This window comes from Cnephaeus nilssonii (genome assembly GCF_951640355.1).
Source record: "Cnephaeus nilssonii genome assembly, chromosome: 6".
Classification (NCBI taxonomy): Eukaryota; Metazoa; Chordata; class Mammalia; order Chiroptera; family Vespertilionidae; genus Cnephaeus; species Cnephaeus nilssonii.
The window spans coordinates 47,996,356-48,018,805 of NC_137077.1; the positions used below are offsets into that span (position 1 = coordinate 47,996,356).

General features: G+C 41.0%; 2 protein-coding genes across 5 annotated transcripts in view; both read right to left on the reverse strand.

Moving 5' to 3' along the window:
- CERS5 (ceramide synthase 5) overlaps positions 1–12,366 on the reverse strand; it is a 35,414-nt gene extending 23,048 nt beyond the window's left edge. Inside the window, exon 1 of one of the 2 annotated variants that reach the window (XM_079774341.1) lies at positions 12,017–12,361. In XM_079774341.1, the coding sequence (XP_079630467.1) occupies positions 12,017–12,213 (197 nt within the window). In that variant the 5' untranslated portion in view covers positions 12,214–12,361. Of the gene's footprint in view, positions 1–12,016 lie in introns of both variants that reach the window. The other variant, XM_079774342.1, reaches the window with a different exon arrangement.
- A 2,739-nt stretch (positions 12,367–15,105) lies between these two features.
- LIMA1 (LIM domain and actin binding 1) overlaps positions 15,106–22,450 on the reverse strand; it is an 89,605-nt gene continuing 82,260 nt past the window's right edge. For 2 of the 3 annotated variants that reach the window (XM_079773723.1, XM_079773724.1), the window contains exons 10-11: positions 19,435–19,568; positions 15,106–17,425 (exon numbers count right to left, since the gene is read on the reverse strand). In XM_079773723.1, coding sequence (XP_079629849.1) covers positions 16,408–17,425; positions 19,435–19,568 — 1,152 coding nt within the window. In that variant the 3' untranslated portion in view covers positions 15,106–16,407. The remainder of the gene's footprint in view (positions 17,426–19,434; positions 19,569–22,450) is intronic. The other variant, XM_079773725.1, reaches the window with a different exon arrangement.

Sequence of the window (22,450 nt, forward strand, 5' to 3'; positions counted from 1 at the left end):
GTGCACTGGGGTGGAGGGGGTGGGGGTGGGGAGAGGCCCTTCAGACCAGCCTGCACCCTCTCGCAGTCTGGGACCCCTTGGGGGATGTCCGCCTGCTCACCTGCTGGCTTAGGCCTGCTCCCCATGGACATCCTTCTTGCAGTCGGGACCCTTTGCTCCTTACCACCCGCCTGCTCTGGCTGAGCGCTCCCCCTGTGGGAGTACACTGACCACCAGAGGGAAGCTCCTGTTTTGAGCGTCTGCCCCTTGGTGGTCAGTGCGCATCATAGTGATTGGTCGTTCTGGTCTTTCCATCCTAACGGTTGCTTAGGATTTTATTATATAGATGTGTAGCAACATGGTTGAGTTGGGAAGCATTGTGACTTGTCAAAATTAATATATAAAAATAAAAATAACCATCAAAGAAATGCAAATAAGGAATGGGATGGAGGGGAAAATACAATAAAAAGAAAAAGGTCTTATATAGACTGAGGATGGTGTATCATTAGGTGAAAATACCGAGTAACTAAATTACCTGAATCTGATCTGAATACTCCCCACTAAACACACACACACACACACACACACACACACACACACACACACACACACGAGAGAGAGACAGAGAGAGACAGAGAAACAAAGGAGATAGCTGAGGTGATGATTAAATAAAGGTTTTTAGGGCCAGATGAAGTCAGTTTAGAATTTAATCCTTAAGTACAAAAGCAGCATTTGAAAATCATCCCCCAAAACATATGTACCCCTTAAGAGGCAAATGCAGAGTCCCATAGAAAACAGATTCAGGCCGAAACCGGTTTGGCTCAGTGGACAGAGCGTCGGCCTGTGGACTGAAAGGTCCCAGGTTTGATTCCGGTCAAGGGCATGTACCTTGGTTGCGGGCACATCCCCAGTAGGAGGTATGCAAGAGGCAGCTAATTGATGTTTCTCTCTCATCAATGTTTCTAACTCTCTATCCCTCTCCCTTCCTCTCTGTAAAAAATCAATAAAATATATTAAAAAAAAAAAAAAAACACCAGGAGAGCGTAGAAAGGACATTCAAGCAGAGGGAACAGCATGTACTAAAACAGAGATATAAGAAACAAAGTCTACTTAGAGAATTATGGAATGCATTAGAGGTAGGGGTGGCAGTGGCAACAGTGATAGGAGAAAAAAAACTATACAGGTAATTAGGGGCCAGATCACAGGTGCCTTGTATGTTATGTTAAGCGTGAACCTTATCCTACTAGTATAGTTTGATAGTCACTGAAAGGCTTCAGACAGGGGGGCGAGGGGTTAGAGAAGAGATGAATGGATCTATATATTAATAAAGAACTGTCATCACCTAAAGGCTATTGTAAAAAATCCATGCTATAAATGATAAAACATTGAACTAAGACTATAGAAATAGAAAGGATGGATTCAAAATATACCAAGGAGGTAAAACTGATAGAACTTGGTGACTGAATAGACGTAAGAGGCAAAAGAAAAGGAAGAGTCAAGCATGCCTTTCATGTTTCTGGCTTGGGAAACTAAGTTGATTACGGTGTCTCAACCAAGTACAGAATAAGGTAATAGCAAATTTGGGAGTGACAAATGAGCTGTGTGTGATGAAATGGGACACTGAAATGGGCAAAAACTAAGTTGATTACGGTGTCTCAACCAAGTACAGAATAAGGTAATAACAAATTTGGGAGTGACAAATGAGCTGTGTGTGATGAAATGGGACACTGTCTAGTAGGCAAATAAACTTGGAAAAGGGACTTGAGATACACACACATCTGAGAAAGAAAAAGAGAGTGAGAGAATAAGAATATAGGTGGTAGCTAAAATTGTGGGGGGTGGGTGTGACTACATAAGAAAGCAATACAAATTGAAAAGAGAAACAAGGTCAGAATCCTGGTTGACAACCAGCATAAAAGGTGAACCAAGGGGACAGAAGTCCCATCAAATAAGGTAGAAATCCAATATCCACTGGCTTTGGCAATTTGGAGATTTTGGGTAATCTTTACCAAAGAAATTCCTGTAAGTAAAATGGAGGCTCTAAGAGATATTAATGAGTTATAGCAGTGAAAGATATGAGGAGGTGCATGAAAGAAGTGAAAATAGCCAAGACTCTCAAGAATCTGGGCTGAGAAGGAAATGCCTGCAGCAGAACCACTCTATCTAAAATTAATATTCTTGTGCTTTAAATGCATTCTCTTATTGATCAGAAAGTTCATTCTATTTATTCCTCTTTTTCCCCCTATTCATTTCAGCCTCATTTCTTCTCCTTAGACCTTAAATATGCTAAAGTCTTTCCCATCTTAAAAAGGCTCTCCCTGTCCCTCACACCCTCTGGTTCTTTCCTACCTCACAACTGAAGTTCTCTCCTCCCGACTTCTCTTCTCCCACTCATTCCTCAACCCTCCTCCCTCTCTCTTCTGGCTTCTGTCCCTACACTCCATTGAAACTGCTCTTGCCAAAGTTGTCAATGATCTTCTTATTGTGAAATCAAATAGGTGTTTTTCAGTCCTATATCTTACCTGACACGCAGCACCATTTTATATTGGCCATGCCCTCCCTCTTGAAATGCTCTTTTCTTAGCTTCCTCATTGCTATACTCTTCCCAGTTTTCTCTATCTCTCTGGCAGTAGAACTAGACTGCTTGGTATGCACTGCTAGTTGAGTCACCTGGGACAAGATACTTAACTTTCTCTGTGCTTCAGGTTTTTCATTCATCTGTAAAATGAAGATAACAACAGTATCTATCTACCTCATAAAGTTACTATGTTTAGCACTTAGAACAGTGCCTGGGACAAAGTAAATACTTATTAAATGCTAACTAAGATAAAATACTGTATGGCTGTCATACCTCTTATCTCCTTTTGGGTTTCGTTTTCCTTTTCCTTTTCCTAAAATAAAGTGTTTCCTCAGGGTTCTATGCAGGTTTTTTTCTTACTCTACATACTAACCCTAGGTGATCTCATTCAATTACAGCAGAGGATGGTCCACAGACCCCTGAGAGTCCCTGAGATACTCTCTGGGGGCCCATAAAGTCAAAATTATTTTCATAATAATATTAATATATTATTTGCCTTTGTTACTGTCTTGATATTTGCAATGATGGCACCTGAGCACAAATCTAAGCAATGACACCAAATTGGGATAGTAGTTATATTATTCCTTGCTGTGTCCTCTTAGCTAAAAAAGAAACAAACCTAGTTTCACTTAAGACTGTCCTTGATGAAATAATGTAAATGATTAATTTTATTAATCTTAACCAATGACTAAACTGCTAAAAAGTATTCTGTGATAAAATGGGAAGTACACAGAAAGCACTTTTGCTGCACACTAAAGTACATATATGGCTCTCTCAAGGAAATGCACCTGGTTGACGGAGTTGTGTGCTGAACCAAATCACTTTTTTCATTGAACAGCAATTTTACCTGACAGAATGGCCAACAGATAAACTAAGGTTATTCAGATCTAGGTATTTAGAAAACATTTTTTTTGAAAATGAAGGAAATAAGCCTGTCACTTAAAAGAAACAAATATTGTTGCCAATGATAAAATTCAAACTTTCAAGTAAAAATTAGAATTTTAGAGAACTTATATCCACCTTTGGACTTGATGATAAACTTTGAGTTTTCTGATGATACTGGTTATGAGATTAACTAATATGATTTTAAAATATTGTATAATGAATAACATTTGCCAGAGCTATATAACTCAGTGAACCAGTATTTTTCAAATGAGCAATACATGATATCCATTTAAAGTATGGCAGACTAATAAATTTTTAACATGAATAAAATGCTCATTGATATGGTTTCAGATTCTATAACACAACCAACCTTTAAGAAACCACTACTTGTTGTATAAAAGAAAAAAAAATACTTCCTTTTACCAATGACATATCTATGTGAAGCTTAAGAGTATGTATTTATGTACTTCAACCAAAACAACGTATCATAAGAGAGTGAATGCAGAAGCCACTGAAGAGAATCCAATTATCTTTTATTAAGCCAGACATTAAAGAGATTTGTGAAATGTAAAATCAATGCTGTTCTTCTCACTAAATATTTTTTATTTTGAAAATAATTATTTTTTCAAAAATGTTATTTATGTTAACATGTAATAGGTTATTATTTTTAATGAAATGATAAATACATTTCTTAAATTTCTCAATTTTAATTTCAAATGTGAAAAAAATTGATAGGTATATGTAACCCACACATAAACAAACGCTCCTCTGGAATCCTCAATAATTTATAAGAATGAAAAGGAATGCTGAGGACAAAAAAATATTTAAGAATTTCTAAATTATACTAACACTATTCATGTATGTGTGAGTGACTCCTAGCCATTCATTATCTTGTATATTCCATATACACATGCATCCATGTTAATGTATTTTTTCTGAGTAAGTTCTTAAGAGGATAGGATTTTTCTATATATAAGCAAATGTGTTGTACACATTGTTGTATACATTATGTGCTTGTTATGTACAAAATGCTGCACTTGTCGGACACGTATACCACCAAATCCAGTACTTCTTGCATTGTCTGTGTGTAATTTTTTTCATTTTATTTTGAGGAGTATTTTTTTTATTTTAAAAATATTTTTTATTGATTTCAGAGAGGGAGAGAGATAGAAACATTGATGAGAGAGAATCATTGATCGGCTGTCTCCTGCACACCCCTCAATGGGGATTGATCTCACAAACCGGGTATGTGCCCTGACTGGGAATTGAGGTGCAACTTCCTGGTTCATCTGCTGATGCTCAACCACTGAGCCACGCTGGCTGGGCTTGAGGACTATTTTTTTTTAATTGGCAAATGTGTTCTTAAAACAAAGCAGAAACATTTGGGTGGTGGGCATATGATGCAGTATCTTGTAATACAGAAACCCACACCTGAAATCTATATGATCATGTCAACCAATGTCACCCCAACAAATTTAATAAAAACAAACAAAAAAGCACAAACAGACTAAAAGGAAAAGGACCTCTATGACATACTATTCTAAATCATGATAAGGCACACATTGTGGATTTATACCAGAGTATCCTTCATTCCTTATCCACTTGTAGCACAGTTATCTTCACTTAGACCTATAACAGGGCCTTACAGAATTATGACTAATACCTGTGCCACTTAATGTACCTACTGGTACTATGAGGAGAAAAAAGGATCAGCATCCTGCTTATACCTTACCTTATTATAAGGGAACTAAGTCTTGAGAGAAGAATTACTTAAGAGTATGTAAGTATGTTCAAATGCTTCAGATACAAACTAATTTAAGACTAACTTTTAGTTTTATTGCACGGGGGAGAGGGGGAGGGGGGAGAGGAGGACAGGGAGAGAGGGGGACAGGGGAAGAGGGAGAGAGGAGGAGAGGGAGAGGGAGAGGGAGAGGGAGAGGGAGAGGGAGAGGGAGAGGGAGAGAGAGGGAGGAAGGGAGGGAGGGAGAGAGAGGGAGAGAGAGAGAGAGAGAGAGAGAGAGAGAGAGAGAGAGAGAGAACATCAATGTGAGAGAGACATATTGATTGGTTGCTTCCCACACATGCCTGACCAAAGCCAGGGATCGTGGTTCTTGCCTTTGACCAGGAATCGACCCTGCAATCCTTCAGTGCATGGCCAATGCTACAACCATTGAACCACACTGGCCAGGGCCAAACATATTTATCATTTTTAAATGGATAAGTGATTATACAACTTAATGTATTTGCTTAAAGTAGAAACACACAAACCCAGGTGTCAAATAAGAGGTGAATTAGAGAAAAAGGTTAACAAAAAACTCTTTCTCAAAAAGTTCTTACCATTCTTCATAGTCCAACATACAGGGGAGGGGGTGTTGTTAGCGAGACATTAGACCTATATTTAAGTTAATAGCTGTTAAAAAGGAACTGAATCCACCTCCTCCAAACCCCCATAACTTACCCTTGTGCATACATTTATTACACTGTCTTCTAACCACTGATTTTCTTACTCTCTTTCTGAGGGTAGACATCATGACTTATTCACCTTTTTATCCTTGGCACATCGTTTGATATCTAGCAATCTGATTTAGTTTGAGACCCTCTGTGCCTATAATAGAGACTTCCTACAAATGCTGACCCTAAAAGCTAAAGACTGCAATACCCTTTTTCAGAAACTCCATAATTTTGAGAAGCTATATAATAGTGTGATTATTCTCTGTCTTACCAAGGCTGTGCAGAGCCCATGTATACTTAACTACTTGACAAACTTGTTTGTTTACAGCTCATTATCTACGCAACTGAGAAGATATATGCAGAAAAGCAAAACTACAGACCAATGCTTGGCTAAAGGCACTGTCAATCAAAGATATCTCAAAATAGACTATTAACATTTTAGAAATCCCATTTTTACTATAATTTTTTTAGAAAGACTCAGTGTTTTTAAAGCATAGTCTGATATATGTAGGACTAATTACCTTTTGGTCCTAAAAAACTGAATCAAATGTGAATTTATATAATTCTCTTTTTGATTATTAACATTTGTTTTGAGTCACTATCAGCAGCACTGCTCAACAGAAATATGTGAGCCACATAGCTAATTTTAAATTTTCTAATAGCCACATTTTAAAAAGTAAAAAAGAAAGGTGAAATTAATTTCGATAATTACTTGTTTAAGTTGATATATACAAAATACTAGCATGTCAATATGTAATCAATGTTAAAAATTAAGATATTTTACTATTTTTTGGTATCAAGCCTTCAAAATCCAGTATGTATTTTATTTTACACTTAGAACACATCTCAGTTCTGTCTAGTCACATCTGAAATGCCAAAAAGCTAGCAGCTATTGTACTAACTACTGTACTAACTAACTACTGTACCGCACAGCATAGTCCTAGGCGATTCAGAGAGAATTCTCCTTCACAGCTAGAAAAACTGCCTTCATATCTAAGGAAACAAGTTTTAGATTTTTTTAAAAATTAGAAGTGATTATGGTTAACTCCTTTTGCAGTAACACCTCAATTAAGTAGAAGTGGATTCAGTATAAAAAGCTCATAACTTAGTGAATTCTTTAGAAGGCAGCATTTATTTGCCTAAAAATACCCCTGAGAGGAAGCCAAAATAGGTTATTATTTCTCCGTTCCCACTCTATGAGGGAGGGGTGTGTGTACAGATTTCATTTGCTGTCTCTTCCTTCATTAATTTCTTCTTTACTCATGTAGGAAACCCTAGTTTTCTGACTCAGGAAGTGGCTAAAGCAAAAATATCTAGCACGTTTCTTTTCAGTGGCGAATATATTGTCTCTAGGGATAAGCCAGGAACCTGACCTCATGCATGACAGTATTCAGGGTTATCTGCAGAGCATCAATACCCACTACCCAGAAAGGGCTTGGGAAAGAAGTTTTCCCATAGAGAGGAGGAACACATTAGGCTTTTGACCATCTGGAGCTTATTAAGAGGTGGATACTTAGATAAGAGCAGGGTCATGTGACCATCTTTTTCAATCTCGCTCTGCTGGATCTGCAAACCTGATTTAATTCTGTGATTTACAATTCAATAACACCCAACAGAACACCTTTAGGGATGCAGTGGAATTGGCAGTCTCCCTTACAGCCTAGTCAGCAGCTAAGTCCATTCTTCCCAAAGCCTCTCTTCCCTATCTGGAGGCTCTACTAACACTGGGTCACAATGCTGTGACCTGCTATGGTTCTAGGAGGGGGACAGCAGGTCTGTCGGGAAGAGGAAAAAAAGTTCATCCTTTTCTTAGGGGAAGTGGGGGAGAACAGGAAAACAAAGGCAGTATACAGCAGAGGTAGCAAGGTTTACAAGAGGAAGATGAAATGAGTGGTTAAGAAACGTACACATACACACACACAAACACACAGAGTCACTACTCTTTGTTGCCAGTTACATGACGGCCAGCAAATGAGTATGTTCAGTCCCCAGTGAGAATGATATTGAGAAGGCTCTTTAGACAGCCTAGTGAGGTTGCCTAGGAAGTAACAGGAGAGAAGAGGGGATTGGAATAATGAATGAGCAGCAAGGAGAGTTTTAATCTACCTCCTGTATAATTCATAAAATTTTCTTCTGGCAACATAAAGCTCCTATTGCAGTATCATATTCAAAATAATGAGCCTATATATCTCTGATGGTGTCAATATTAAGACTCAAGCTCCTACTTAATCCCAAGGAACAAGATTATTAAATCTAGTGCTCAAGGGACTAGATATTAAATTTCAAACAATTTACCTTTAAGATCTAATTTAAGTAAGGCATAGCAGACCTAGTTTGAACCACTTTTTCCTTCAGATCTCAACCATCAACATATTAAAATAAGTTTAAAAAAACAGGTGGAAAAGTTTATCTCTCTTTTAATAGGTACAGGGTAGCATGAATTTGTGTATGGGGGGAGAGGAGAAAGAGAAGATGTAGGAAGGTATACAACATGCAAATATAGTATGGTAAAATTTAACAATAGAAACAAAGGAATTATAGTTTTGCCTTTCTTAATCAAGCCAAACATCTATTTCAGATTGAAGATTTAGATTCCAGTTACTCCTCTGGGCAAATGAGAGATGAGGGTGGACCCTTCTCAAACTATCAAAAAGTATTTACTGACCACATGCTACACCCAAGGCATTTTTGCAAGGTACTGGGCCATAACAATGCAACCAGTCAACAGAGGCCCACAAAGGAAAGCCTCTTGTTCTGTGGTAGGTAATTCTCTCCTACCTGTAGTTCTTCAGCATAATAGTTAGCTAGATATAAACACTTTACATAAATAATGAACAACATAGACTGATGAACAAGAACAGACCCAGAAACAAGGAGGCATGGATCAGACTGTCGGGCCTCAGAGGGAGGGTAAGAGAGGGAGGGGGTAAAGGGGAGAGATCAACCAAAGGACTTGTGTGCATGCTTATGAGCCTAACCAGTGGTTAAGGACAACAGGGGGGTGGGGGCATGCGTGGGGAGGGGTGTGGGATGGGAATGGGGGGATGAGGACAAATATGTGATACCTTAATTAATAAAGAAATTAAAAAAAAATAAACACTTTACATAAATGGTCGAGTAGCTTTTCAAGTCATCCTTACCAGATGGGCTGCAGTTCACCAGGGAATGTGTGAACTTAAAAAAATAAAATACTCACTGTGGTTGATGACAAGGAAGAGAAAGTGAGAACAGATTGTAAATTCTATATTTATTCTTTGGGAGATTCTTAAAACAACACAAATAGAGATAACTTATCAGGGGTTACAGTGTAAGGTTCATTAAAATATGCAGAACAATTAAAAAATTGCAAAATTCAAGTCAAACACATTATATTAAATAATGAAGAATAAGATGAGCATGAATTTGTTCTCCAAATCTTAGAATACTAGGAACCAGGAGTTTAAATCTTAACCCTTGAAAGGAGGTTAAGGAACAGGAAAAGATGGCCACATTATACACACACAGTGGCAAGAGCCCTGGGCTGGGGGAAATGATCTGCATCTTGGTTCTAGCTCTTCCCCCAGGAGAGTATGCAACCTCTGAAAAGTGGCCGTAGTTTATTTGCAAAAGGCGGTTGGAATTCTAGCTCTTATAGTCTATGGTAACTACAGAACTGCTTCTAGAAACTAAGTAGGTAGGATTTGAGAAATGAGAAAATGTAGGAAAAACGACACCACCAATATTTCTGATATATCTTTTTTCTATACTCAATAAGAATGGCTTCTATTTATTACCTTTATGAAAGACCAGAGCAATTAGAGGAACTGGTAATCTAGCAGTCAGTTTTATTGCTAAAGTATTGTCTTAAAAGAGAAACAAAATAGCAAGACTGCTTCTAGGGTTGAACTTTCCTAAGATCAAACATGAGATGAACAAAGTACTGATCTATACTAGCCAAGAAATATCATACTAGGATGCTTTCAGCTCAGTATTCCCATCCACCCCTACTCTCCTGACACTGGAGCACCATAGAAACATTCAGATAGAATTCCCACAGGTAAAGGATCTTTTCCAGTGGCTCTGCCAGGAGATAGTCTTCAGCCACCTGGGGGAACTTTCTGGAAATCTGAAGATAATGTAAGTTTATATAAAATGGGTGTTTAGAAGCAACAAGCTATTTCCTCTAGCCACTAATGTGGAGATATTTCCATATTGGTATATATTTATGTAAGAAGCACAGAATCTTTTCTTAGGACAATGAATTTTTTTGGCAGGTTTTAAATTATGTATTTTCCTTTTTAGTCATTACATTGTCTTCCTCTTTTTTCAGCCTTCATATACATACTAACCTGATCTAGGTTACTCCTAAGAGAGATAAGTGGTTTGTATCTCCATCCCAATAACATTTATAAAATGACTATACTTTAAAAACTGCTGCCGAAACCGGTTTGGCTCAGTGGATAGAGCGTCGGCCTGCGGACTGAAGGGTCCCAGGTTCGATTCCGGTCAAGGGCATGTACCTTGGTTGTGGGCACATCCCCAGTAGGGGGTGTGCAGTAGGCAGCTGGTCGATGTTTCTCTCTCATCGATGTTTCTAGCTCTCTGTCCCTCTCCCTTCCTCTCTGTAAAAAATCAATAAAATATATTTAAAAAAAAAAAAAAAAAAAACTGCACCACTAAGTTCCCGAGGACCCATAAAAGGCAACTGGGTTTCATTTGCTACAATTAAAAGCATCAGCCTAGCTAGTGTGACTCAATGGTTGAGCGATGACCCATGAACCAGAAGATCATGGTTCGATTCCTGGTCAGGGTACATGCCAGGTTTTCCGGCTGAGTCCCCGGTGGTGGGCGTGCAGGAGGCAGCTGATAGGTGATTCTTTCTCATCATTGATGTTTCTATCCCTCTTTCTCTCCCTTCCTCTCTCTGAAATCAATAAAAACATTTTTTAAAAGCGTCATATTTTGCACTTGAAATCTAGCAGAACACTTTGATGATAATATACAAACACTATGAATAAATGGATTAATGACTAGCTAGCTACATAGCAAATACTTTTGAAAGATTCTGTGTCATAAGTAGTAGGCAAATCAAAGAGATAACACTAATTTTTTAGAGAGTAACAGATTATTTTATCTATAGCATCCCAGAAAGGGCATCCATGTTCTGTATAAAAGCCCAAGTGAACAAAAGGTGTCAAAGTGCCACCTCACTACCAGAGACCTAGTGGAAAGAAGTCTCCTTTCCAGAGTCTGAGTAGACTTGGTCAAAATCACCCACAGCTGTAAGTCCACCTTATAAAATCACCACATCTTAGACAGTTAGAGACAATCCAGTCACTCAAAGAAAGGTGAAATCACTTTTCCAAAATCATGGCCTAACAAAGATGTCGTGATCCTGCTAAACTCAGAAGTTTGACTCAATACAAGCAGTTTTCTCTCATGAGCCCTAGGGCTCTCCATCCTTTCAAGATGACCACTCCCCCTTCCATCCCTGGCCTCCAAGGCCCCATCAGCAACAAGCTGACAACTTTCCATACTTTGGAAGCCTCGGGCTCCACCACACCCTACTCTCTTACGGGCCCTGGCGGAATATTATTGAAACACAAGCACATGTCCAAGAGCTGACAAACCAACACTTAGGGCCTGAATAATCCAGCTCCCGTCAACTCTCAGAAACTAAATCTTAGATCCCCATGAATCCGCCCCTTTTGCTTGAACGTCTGGCTCTTGCGCTGGCCCCTTCAGCTTGCATGGCCCCAACTAGCTCGGGTTCCCGTGGCCCTTTTCCTGTCCTTCGCTTCGGGTTCTCGGCCGCAGCTCACGCTCAGTTTCCCCGTCTGGAGAATCCTTGGAGGTCGGGAAGACACCCCGCCAAGAGGCCTCTGGAACCTGACATTGAATGGGCCCAGCATCCTCCTCGCTCTCGCTCTCGCTCTCGCATGGTCCACGCCCCAAGCTCCCTGTCTGTGCCAAGGCTCCCCGGCCACCTCGCCACCCTCCGCGCATCCCGCCGGGGCCCAGGCTCCCCCTGCACCCCTCACCCCAGCCCCTGCTTCCGGGCTTTCCCTGCAGTTCTGCTTCCGGCCCTCGGCGTCCCCCGGCCCGCGCCCCCGGCGCCCGTGCCGCCCGCTCGCCGGCTCTCACCGCTCGAAGAGCAACCGCACGGAGAATACGCCCGCCGCCAGCGGGAACACCGAGAGGATGTGCCGGGCCTGGGGGTAGCCGTAGCCGTCGCCCGGGCCCTCGAGGTCGGCCCAGCTCACGTTCTGGGGCATCCAGAAGCGCTCGCTCCACAGCCAGCCCCACAGCAGGCCCAGGGCGCCCGCCGCCGCTGTCGCCATCTTACGCCCGCCCCGCGGCCGCCACAGCCTCAGCCGCCGCCACAGCCAACGGAACCCGCGGGGAGGCGGCCCCGGGGCGGGGCCGGGCCGGTGGCCGCCCCCTTCCGGCCCCTTCTCGTTCCCCGCACGTCTCAGCCCGGGTCACACCCCTTCCCGAGCCTCCTCCGCGAAGCCGGGCCTCTCCAACGCCCCTCTCGCCTCCCCGCCCACCTCGCTCGCCGCGGATTCCTCGGACTTCGTGGCGGACCCCGCCCTCCAGACTGGCCACACCCCTTCCCGAGCCTCCCTCAGCCCCGCCCCCGCCAGAGCCCCGCCCCTCACCCAGCCCCGCCTCCCCCAGCCCTGGCCCCACCCCCTCTGGCCTCAGAACGCTGGTCCCGCCCTCTTTTGCTATCAGTTTCGGCCACGCTTCTTTTGCCTGTCCACCTACTGCCACACCCCTTATTTCGGGGCTAGCTCCCTAATAGGGACATTCCTTTTTCTCAGCCCGGGCTACTCAAAGCTGTTCCCGTTCCCGTTCCCAGGCTGGCTGTACTCATCTCTCCACTCCCCGCTCTCATCTGAGCTGGACCCGCCTACTCTTCTCCACCACCAGAGGCGAGCTAGAATGGTTTTAAAAGAAGTTAAAAATCTAAATCTCTACCTCTTATCTAAGGACAGATAAAGTAACTATCACTAGTATGGCAGCAGTTAAAGGGTTTCAAAGAGAGAAAAGGAAAAAAACAAAACTCCAGCCATTCTAAGGAGTACATTAGGTTTGCTTTAACTCAGTGGTTCTCAAACTTTAGTGCACCCCAGCTCAGCCATTAGCTTGTTCCATCTCCTACATGGAGAGTTCATTAAAAGTTTCCTGAGGCCCATCCAAAGAGATTAATTCAGGAGGTTCAGGGTAGGGCCCAGGAATTTGCATTTCTAATTTCTAAAAAACTCATAGGTGATGCCTTTGCTGTTGGTCTGAGAACCAGTGCCTGAAACCATTTTTCTCCAAACCCAACAATAGCTTAATGTTAACTACCCTATCTATATTCAAGATACATTTTAAAAGAAGTAAGTCCTCCATGATCCCATGGTAATTCAAATCAGAGCCCCAAGGAACAGAGAACATGCTAACTTGGCATGCAGGAACACACAATGATTTTGGTCTCAAGATCTATCCCCATCCCTAGCTCATGTGGCTCAGTTGGTTGAGCATAGTCCCATGCACTAAAGAATTGCAGGTTCAATTCCCAGTCAGGGCACATGCCCAGGTTGCAGGTTTGATCCCCAGTGGTGGTGCGTGCAGCAGGCAACCGATCAATGTTTCTCACATCAGTATTTCTCTTTCCCTCTCCCTCTCTTAAAAAAACACAACCATATATACACAAAAATATATACACATATATAAAACGTATATATATACGTTTTAAAAACACATTTGTAGCCCTGGCTGGTTTGGCTCAGTGGATAGCGCGTCGGCCTGTGGACTGAGGGGTCCCAGGTTCGATTCCGGTCAGGGGCACATGCCTGGGTTGCGGGCTCAATCCCCAGTAAGGGTTGTGCAGGAGGCAGCTAATCAATGATTCTCCCTCTCCCTTCCTCTCTAGAATCAATAAAATATTTTTTAAATAAATAAATAAATAAAAACACATTTGTACTATTTCTCAACCTCTTGGCTGTTACAAAACTTATTGCTCATGAAATATGTAATGAAAGCTTTGTCCAGAAGTGATCCCACCAGTACAATGGTGTTGAAGAGTCTCCTTTTCCCACTTCACCAAATGAGAAACATCATCCTATTGCCACCATCAACATATCAAGTCCAAACAAGTTGCCTTCATTCAGGAGAGCTGAGAGAATAAACAATAAACACTTTTTATTTGGCTGTCATTTTTGTTTTTCTAAGAATGTTTATTGTTTTTTCTAAGAATGTTTATCTGGTCATTCTCTTAAAATGACTCTTTTATTATTTTAATTATGGAGCTAGTCCTTGTTTCTACTCTTTATACCTATGTCTGCCTTAGCCCTTGAAAGGCATAGAAAAGGGTTCTAAGTGTAATCTCAGTGCCCATGTACCTGATATATGGTGACATACTCAACTGATAGCCATAAATGCCAGCCATAGGCACTCAGACTTTATTGTATAAAGTCAGGAGATATTGTATCACGTAGATAGGTTAGAGTAGCAGTGTGTCACAGTAAGAGTGGCTAAACTGAAGCCAGGATTGGATATTTTATGAAGGTCAACAGGAGCTTCTGGATAACTGTTCAGTGAACAAGGCTTTCTAACCGACTTTAGCTTATGGTGGAGCAAGAGCAAAAAGTAGTTAGAAAACCAGGCAAAACCCTGAAACGCACAGTACCCCTGGAAAACATAACAGATGACTCAAAAAGCATGCCTCTCTCCAAGAAAATCCACACTTCCCATTTAAAAAAAAAAAAAGTGCCTTAACAATTGGGTCGATTGCCTGTGCAGGCAAGGAAATCAAACAACCAACTATGCCTTTGCTCAGAGTGGAAAACAAGTCCATTTCAGCAGAGGCATTTGGAAATTCCATTTGGCATTTTAGGCCTAATTGTAAGGTAAATTATTAATGTTAAGTACAATTAACAATAAAAACCCACCATTATATTCTGAATTGGTAAAACAAACGGCCCATTTTGAATGTACACATTAATTCTCTTGCCAAGTTGCTTTCAATTTTCAAGAAAAATTTGTCTACCTTCAGGATGAAAGCCCCCAAAATCATCCCAACACCACCACCTAGTGGTGAGGTATATTAATAGCACTTCACTTAAACCCACATCAGATCTTTTTCTTTCCAAACTGCTAAGGTAAAAGTAGGTCCGGAGAGTCTGTAACAATGTAAAAAAATAATAATGAAAAAGGAACATTGAAAAGTTCAAATGTAAATTTAAAGCTTTATTGAATAAAAATGTTTCAGACTAAGCAAGACTGTAAGAAAGCAGAACATTTTACATCTCTAAAAAATATTAGAGCTAAATCTCTAAAAATGCAGTACAAAGAAAAGCCTATAGCTTAAAACACCTCCCTTCACCACATATAATTTGGAATATCAATTATGTACAACAAATGTACTCAAGCTTATAATGTTCCAACAACATAACACTAGGAACCCCCCCCCCCCCCCGCCCCTACACACACACACACACACACACACACACACACACACACACACACACGCCTATAATTGGTTTAATTGCACCCTGGGAATACTGTCTGCCATAAAAATCAATACATTTCAGAGCTGATAGGAATTAAAAACTTAGTGTCCCAAAAAGGGGATCTGAAGTGAAATATATGGTTTGGGGGTCTGAGCTCAAGTTGTTTAAGGCAGTTTCCCCCTCCCCCTGTTATTCCTTCTTTAAACTCATTTTGCTGTAACATGAATCATGGCAAACAGTAATATAAAAGATCTTAATAAAATATTGTATCTTTTAGCAAATTATGAGAAGCACAGATACCACAGAGAAGAAAGCAATCACTTGGGGTATAGTCACACTTGTTGGCAAATACTATAGTTTTCTTAGGAGACAGTGGATCTCTCCAAGCACTGAAGGTGCTTAAAAGGTGTTTCAGAAAGATGTTTGTGTTATATCTCAAGAATCCAGTTTAGGATGTGGTTTAAAGAGCAGGAGTGCAAAGCAATAAATCCCCCATATATATCTGAGTAAGGTAGTTAATCTAAAATTTTAAAAAAGACTAAATATTTGATTTCTTAATAGTTGAATACTAAATTAAATTGGTATTCATTTAAAAATATACAAACTGTGCCCTTTATACTAAAGTGCATACAGTAATATTGTTTAGGCCCCTAAATCCCTCTGTATGATTCAATTTTTAGTGTAACAATGTACTATACTAATCATCTATCTATTTCATATTGCCTTTCGGGAATACAGTGGAATCTGGACTATTTCAGTTGGAATATTCCCCTTCTCTTTTATAAGATCTTAAAGCACTTATGTATATTATCATGGCTAAAATAGAGGATTTAGGTAATGTTATCTCTAGCATTTAGAGATAAGCTGCAGTATGGGATTTTTTTTTTTTTTTGAAGCAAGAACTGTTTCCCCAAATTACTTCCACATAAATTACAGTTTATGCTAAGATAACTGTATACATACATCACTCTGATAAAGGGCAGTGGCTCACTAACACTAGCACAAGATAAGGCCCAGCACCACAGCAGTTTATCATTCCTCATCCTCGTCCTCATCCTCATCATAGTACCGATTTCTCTTTATCTGCTCCTCTACAGACAGCTCTTTGACTACGTCTCCCTCCCAGAATCCCACATCCTGGGACTTCTGATTCTGAGTAGTGAATTCTTTAGGAGAGGTGTTGTCTGCAAAGCTGGACCAATTTGGAGACTTGGGTTCTAGTGGAGACTGCTGTTTGAAAAGGTTTCTATCATCTTCATCTAAGTTTGCACCATTTTCTACAAGATTCTCACTCCCCATCTCAAAACCATAGACTTCCTTACTTCTCCTCCTCCCTGTCTCCCCTCCTTTAGATTCCTTGTTTTGCCAGGTTGTTTTTCCCACACTCCCATTCTTCTCAGAGGCATTGGCATTTTCCACTTGTTTCCTTCCTGCTGCTATTCCTCCTACAAACTCCTCACTCTGCTCTGACATGCTCCAGCCCTTCCTGAAAGGTGGGGACAAGGATTTGGGGCTCTTGACGGAAGTGGTTCGAAATGAAGCTGCTACAGTGAATGGGCGGCTTCTTTCCTTCAGTGAAGAAGATCGTCTCAACTTCTTCAGATCCAGATCTACATCCTCCAGAGCTTCAGGCTTGCTGATTTCATCCTCAGGAGGCCACTTGGGCTTGGATACTTTTATTCCTTCCTCCAATGTACTTCCTGAACTGCCAAGTTCAGTGGGGGGCGGCCAGGCGATCCTTAACTTCTTGGTTTCCGCTGGCCTGTCTTCTTTCTCTGGCTGAGAGGAGGCCTTGGCTTCCATACTTGCGGTGAGCACACCCACCTTGGCAATGGGGGCATCTTCTACCCCTGAGCTCTGAGGGGTCTCTCCTGCATTTGGAAGTTGGGCTGGTCTCTCCAGTGTCTCTTCATTTTCATTTTTGCTTGCCCACAGATCTTTGTGTGGTCTGTGCCCAAAGCCTTCATCATAGTTGCCTTTAGATTTAAAGAGTTGATTGAAGTGAGGCTTGCAATAGATTCTCCCATGTAATGATGCATATGTTCCAAGACTGTTGTTAAAAGAAAAAGAGCATGAAGTTAACAAATCTGTATGTTCTTATTTACACCAGCAGGCTGAAATCTGGCAATTGCAGTATTTTCAGATGACAAGTGAGAAAAATATAAAAACACAACAATCACCTAGGATTATCTGCTTTATTTATTTATTTATTTATTTACTTACTTATATTTTGTAGCAATAAGGTCTATTTATTTATTTTTTTCTCTACTCTTTTGAAAATATTTTTTAAAATTAATTTCAGAGAGGAAGGGAGAGGGAAAGATAGAAACATCAATGATGAGAGAGAATCATTGATCGGCTGCTTTCTGCATGCCCCCTACTGGGAACCAAGCCAGCAACCCGGGCATGTGCCCTGACCAGGAATTGAACTGTAACCTTCTGGTTCACAGGTGGATGCTCAACCACTGAGCCACACCAGCTGGGTTCTCTACTCTTTTAAAGCATAACAGTTTTATTATCCTTATAAAAAAACATGCCCCTTGCCGAAACCGGTTTGGCTCAGTGGATAGAGCGTTGGCCTGCGGACTGAAGGGTCCCAGGTTTGATTCCGGTCAAGGGCATGTACCTTGGTTGCGGGCACATCCCCAGTAGGGGGTGTGCAAGAGGCAGCTGATCGATGTTTCTCTCTCATCAATGTTTCTAGCTCTCTATCCCTCTCTCTTCCTCTCTGTAAAAAAAATCAATAAAATATATTTAAAAAAAAAAAAAAACATGCCCCCTTCCAGACCTGAACCTTCACAAGACATCTTTCTACCTGGTACATTTTTTCATTTTCAAATGATTTCCTTACCCTTTGTCAAAACTGTTAAAAAAACAAAACAAAAACAGAACTTTATCTAGGAACTCTTGCCTAGGTAATCCCACATATCTCTGATCACTCACATATTTCCCAAGTATTTACAACCTATAACTACTTACAATGATATTCCTTTGTAAAAGTTGAATCTTCTTCTTCCTAGTTTCCCATTTGTGTTATAATTTAAAAGCACATTGTTACAGGAATGGGTACAATGTGCTGCAAAAAGCTGGCACTCAACAGATACGAGTGACTGAATACAGTTAACAGGAGAACAGTGCGCAGTTGCCGGGAAGTAAGTCTAACATAATGTCCGTGCTGGACAGGCCTGCAGGAGATTTGGTGTCTCTCACAGGGTGAGACATTTTAAAGGAGGTATAAAAACAGCAGCCTTTCCACAGGAGAAATATAAAAATTCAAAAAATTCAGAAAAATGTGCTTTGGAGGGGAAAAAAATGAAGTGGGAAAAAAGGGACCAATGAGTAGAAGTTAGAGAGGCACACACTGGCTCAGTGGAAGGAATGTTGTCGAGCTAGAGCCATCTCACACTGGAACTGGCTGTCGTGCAGATGCCAGGACACCTTCCAAGGGCATTTGAGAAGGGAGGCTTGCTCTGGAAGGAAAGCTGGAGGAAGTGACATCCTGGCTTCGTAATTACAACGAGTTAATATGGAATATTCCCCCAATTGGCCACATTTACATCCATACTTTGAGTTACTTGGAAGAAATGATACACATAATGACTATTTTTCTCAGAGAGAAAACAAAGCAACATACAGAAAAATACATGCTCTTCCGGGCCTATGATTATTGCTATTGTTACCATTTATACAGCACTCGGGACAGTCTGAAGTGGGAGCTTAGATAATTATCCCCCTGAAATTCCTTAACTTTATGATTCTATGACACAAAGGGAAAACATTCTATTGAATTAGGTCATAGGGGGTCTTACCTGCCACTCTATTATTTAAGCTTCAGTCCTAACATGTAAATTAATACATCAATGCACCAAGAAGTTCCAAATACCGCAACCATTTGATATGAAATACTTGTCACTAAACAGTACTTTTTACTTTTTTTCAGGGGCGTCCAATAGCACCCTATCAGCACAATAGCTGTTAGTATCAGCACTCTAAAAGCCAAAGACTCCCTTCCGGGGGGTCCAACTATACAGAGAGTTGGCTTGCTTTAGTCTCACTTACCTAAGTTTGTTGTTGCAATAGGAGCAACGGAAGCAGCTGACATGAAACACCTGCTGGTTGGCCAAGAGACGCTCCATCGGGTAGACTGTCTTCTGACATTCCACACAGGTCTCTCTTGCAGGTATCTGAAACTTCTAGGAAAAGGAAAAGGACAACTTTCACTTAGCATAGGCAGTGATGAGTTAGTACTCTGCTGAGATGGGCCCTGAAATTTACTTTGCTATCTAAGGGCTCCCTAACCTGGCCTGTTAATTCTCACAGGAACCCTAAGTCCACTGTGATTGTATCAGCTGGCTCTTTGAAGCCAAGAGGCTGTCCTGAATCCCCTTCCCAGACTGTTTGGCTGCCCTAAGCGTAGCAGCCACTGAGGATGGGTGGGTCTAGGGCTTAGACAGGCCACAACACACAAAATGGCACATACAAAATGTTTCTGCAGACAGGAAATTAGGAGAAAATATCACACACAAGAAGGAAGAAGTGTGATGGTTTCATTCAAGTGCCAAGGGAAAACAGGACAGACTTTATAAGAACAAATTCTGAAGGGGAAAATTTTCAAGGAGAGGAAGAGCATTTGGCTTTGGGAATTAGGAAAAGACACTTTGATAAAGCATCTTTTAGTTCCCTCTGCTTATAATCTTGACTTGCTCAATTCACGAGGCACAATCTTTTTAAATTAAGTCAAAACTGACACATAAATGGGACAATTTAAAAGAGCCACAAACTATTTTATTAGGACTCCAGAAGAAAGCATAGCCCAATAAAGCTATAAGTTCTAACACCTTAAAAACCCCCACACAAAACAATGGAGAATAAAACTAAAAAAATGGGAAGTCATAACCGAGTGAGAATCATGAACTGTTTGTAAAGTGTGGAATAGGGTGGGGTGAGCACAGGTGTTCTAGCCGGTAAATAAACCCAATTCTAAAGAGCATAAAATACTTGGTATTCAAGCACTGATGAAAGCCAGAAATCCAAAACTGTAAGTTTTTACGTAATAAAAAATGGTTACATGGCTCCTAGGGGTGGGGGTTCCAAGTCCTTAGGTGTGTGTAACCCTTCACTTGCCCAAACAGAAATACCTCAACCAGTAAATGCAGAAGCAGCTTCGGTTAAGGAGGCCAGGAGGCTCTCACAGGCACGTGGGTGGCCCCGTTGCTGCCAAGACCAGTGTGGTGTTAATAATGCAAATGAGTTCCAAGGTCCAGGACCCGAATGGTTAAGGTAAGCTTAAAACAAACCCGGTATGGGCAAGATAGAATTTTGATTTAAAAAACCTGAAAATAGACCCATAAAAATTTCACACTGCTGGTTCACTTGTCACATGATTCACTAGGAGGTAAGGCAAAAAGTAGGAATGGTTTTTCAAGCAGATTTGGACAGGAAACGAGAATAGAAAATGGGCATGAAATGAAAGTAAAGGGGAAGAGCTGTAAAAAGGAGTTCAATAAAATTAGTGGGAAACTCCCAAAGAGCACCAAAGTATTTAAGAATGAAGGAGCAAAATTGAGTGGAAATGGCTCCTTAATAACAACCCCCCCTCCATTCCTAGGGGTACAGTCCTACAAAGAAAAACTTAAAGAATCAAAGACCACAGGCTACAACCTAGTTTACCAAGCATAAGGGAGGTATTCAAATGTGATCAAATGTTGCGATATTGAATGCCATTGGAAGTAATTAAGGCATTGTTTGGAGCTCCGAATTATTTTTTTCTTATGAACACTTCTAACAAGATAGGACCTAAGTGGAGGTGTCCTTGAATAGTTTAATTAGGTTTCTCTAAAAGGACTAGGCCCTTATCTAGCAAGCAGGAGATACATTAAAATGCAGAATGATTCAGTATAATAGTACAGTTGAAGCCACTGGAGAGAGCTGGTACAACTCACAATTCACATAATGTGAAAGTAATAGGACAAATGTATTTATCAGATTGAAAATATTTTTCAGCTGCTGGGTGGATTCTGTATTTTTTTTTTTTTTTAACACTTGGCTTAGAAAAGTAAGTATTCATTCTGGTCAGTAAAGACAGAGCAGGAGACAAATTCCCCATGGTATAGGAGGAAATGGGTATTATTCCGCTAAAGTGGAATGAAAGGTTAAAGAACACCCCTCTGCTGTACATACAGAGAGAGGGCACACTGTGGGAGAGGGGTGCAGCCCAGTGACTAGAAGGGAGAACCTGAGAGAAAGCTGAAAGTTGAGCTCACATTAGGAGGAAAGTGGAAGGCAGGAGCAGAAATTAGGTACCGGGAGCAGGAAGCAGAAGCTGGAAGAGACAAACAGGAACCTTCAATGAATACACAGCATTTGGTGCGCCCTGGAGCGCTTTACTGCGGCTGAGCTGTAACTCAGTTACAGACTCAGATCCACGAATAAGACCGCGTTTTCTTTCTTTTTCAACGAACTCTGCTAATCGTGGCAAAATCAGCCTCAGCCATATCTACCTGAGGCTGGCACATGCCCCAGCTCAGGAGAGAGGCTTTCATGAGCCTTCACCCACACAAGAAGTGTTTCATTAACAATTCTTTAATGTCTTACTACCTTCTACCCTTGACCCACAATGGCTCTCCCTTGAACGGAGCGGAGCCTTCACCCACCCAAGTGAAAAATCATTCTTCCTCCTTAATATCAAAATCATACAGGCATACCTTGTTTTATTGCACTTTATTGCGCTTCACAGATGTTGTGTGTTTTTTTACAAAATAAAGGCAAAATCTTCCGTCAGCAAAAAATTACAACTCACTTTATTGTGGTGGTCTGGAACCGAACCTACAATATCTCCGAGGTATGTCTGTAGATTGCTGCTCAAATATCTGACTAACCACAAGCTTCTAACTAACCAGACCTACTAGATCCCCATGATTCCTATTCATTTTTTACATAAACCCTATTTTAAAATATTATTTAAGGTTTATTTGGCAGCTGCCCAAGGGCCCTTCCAGTTTCATAAAGACAAGAGGATGGCAACATGGTATAACGCCAAGTCAGAGTAGCTGTGGCTGTGCCTCCCCTTTATTTC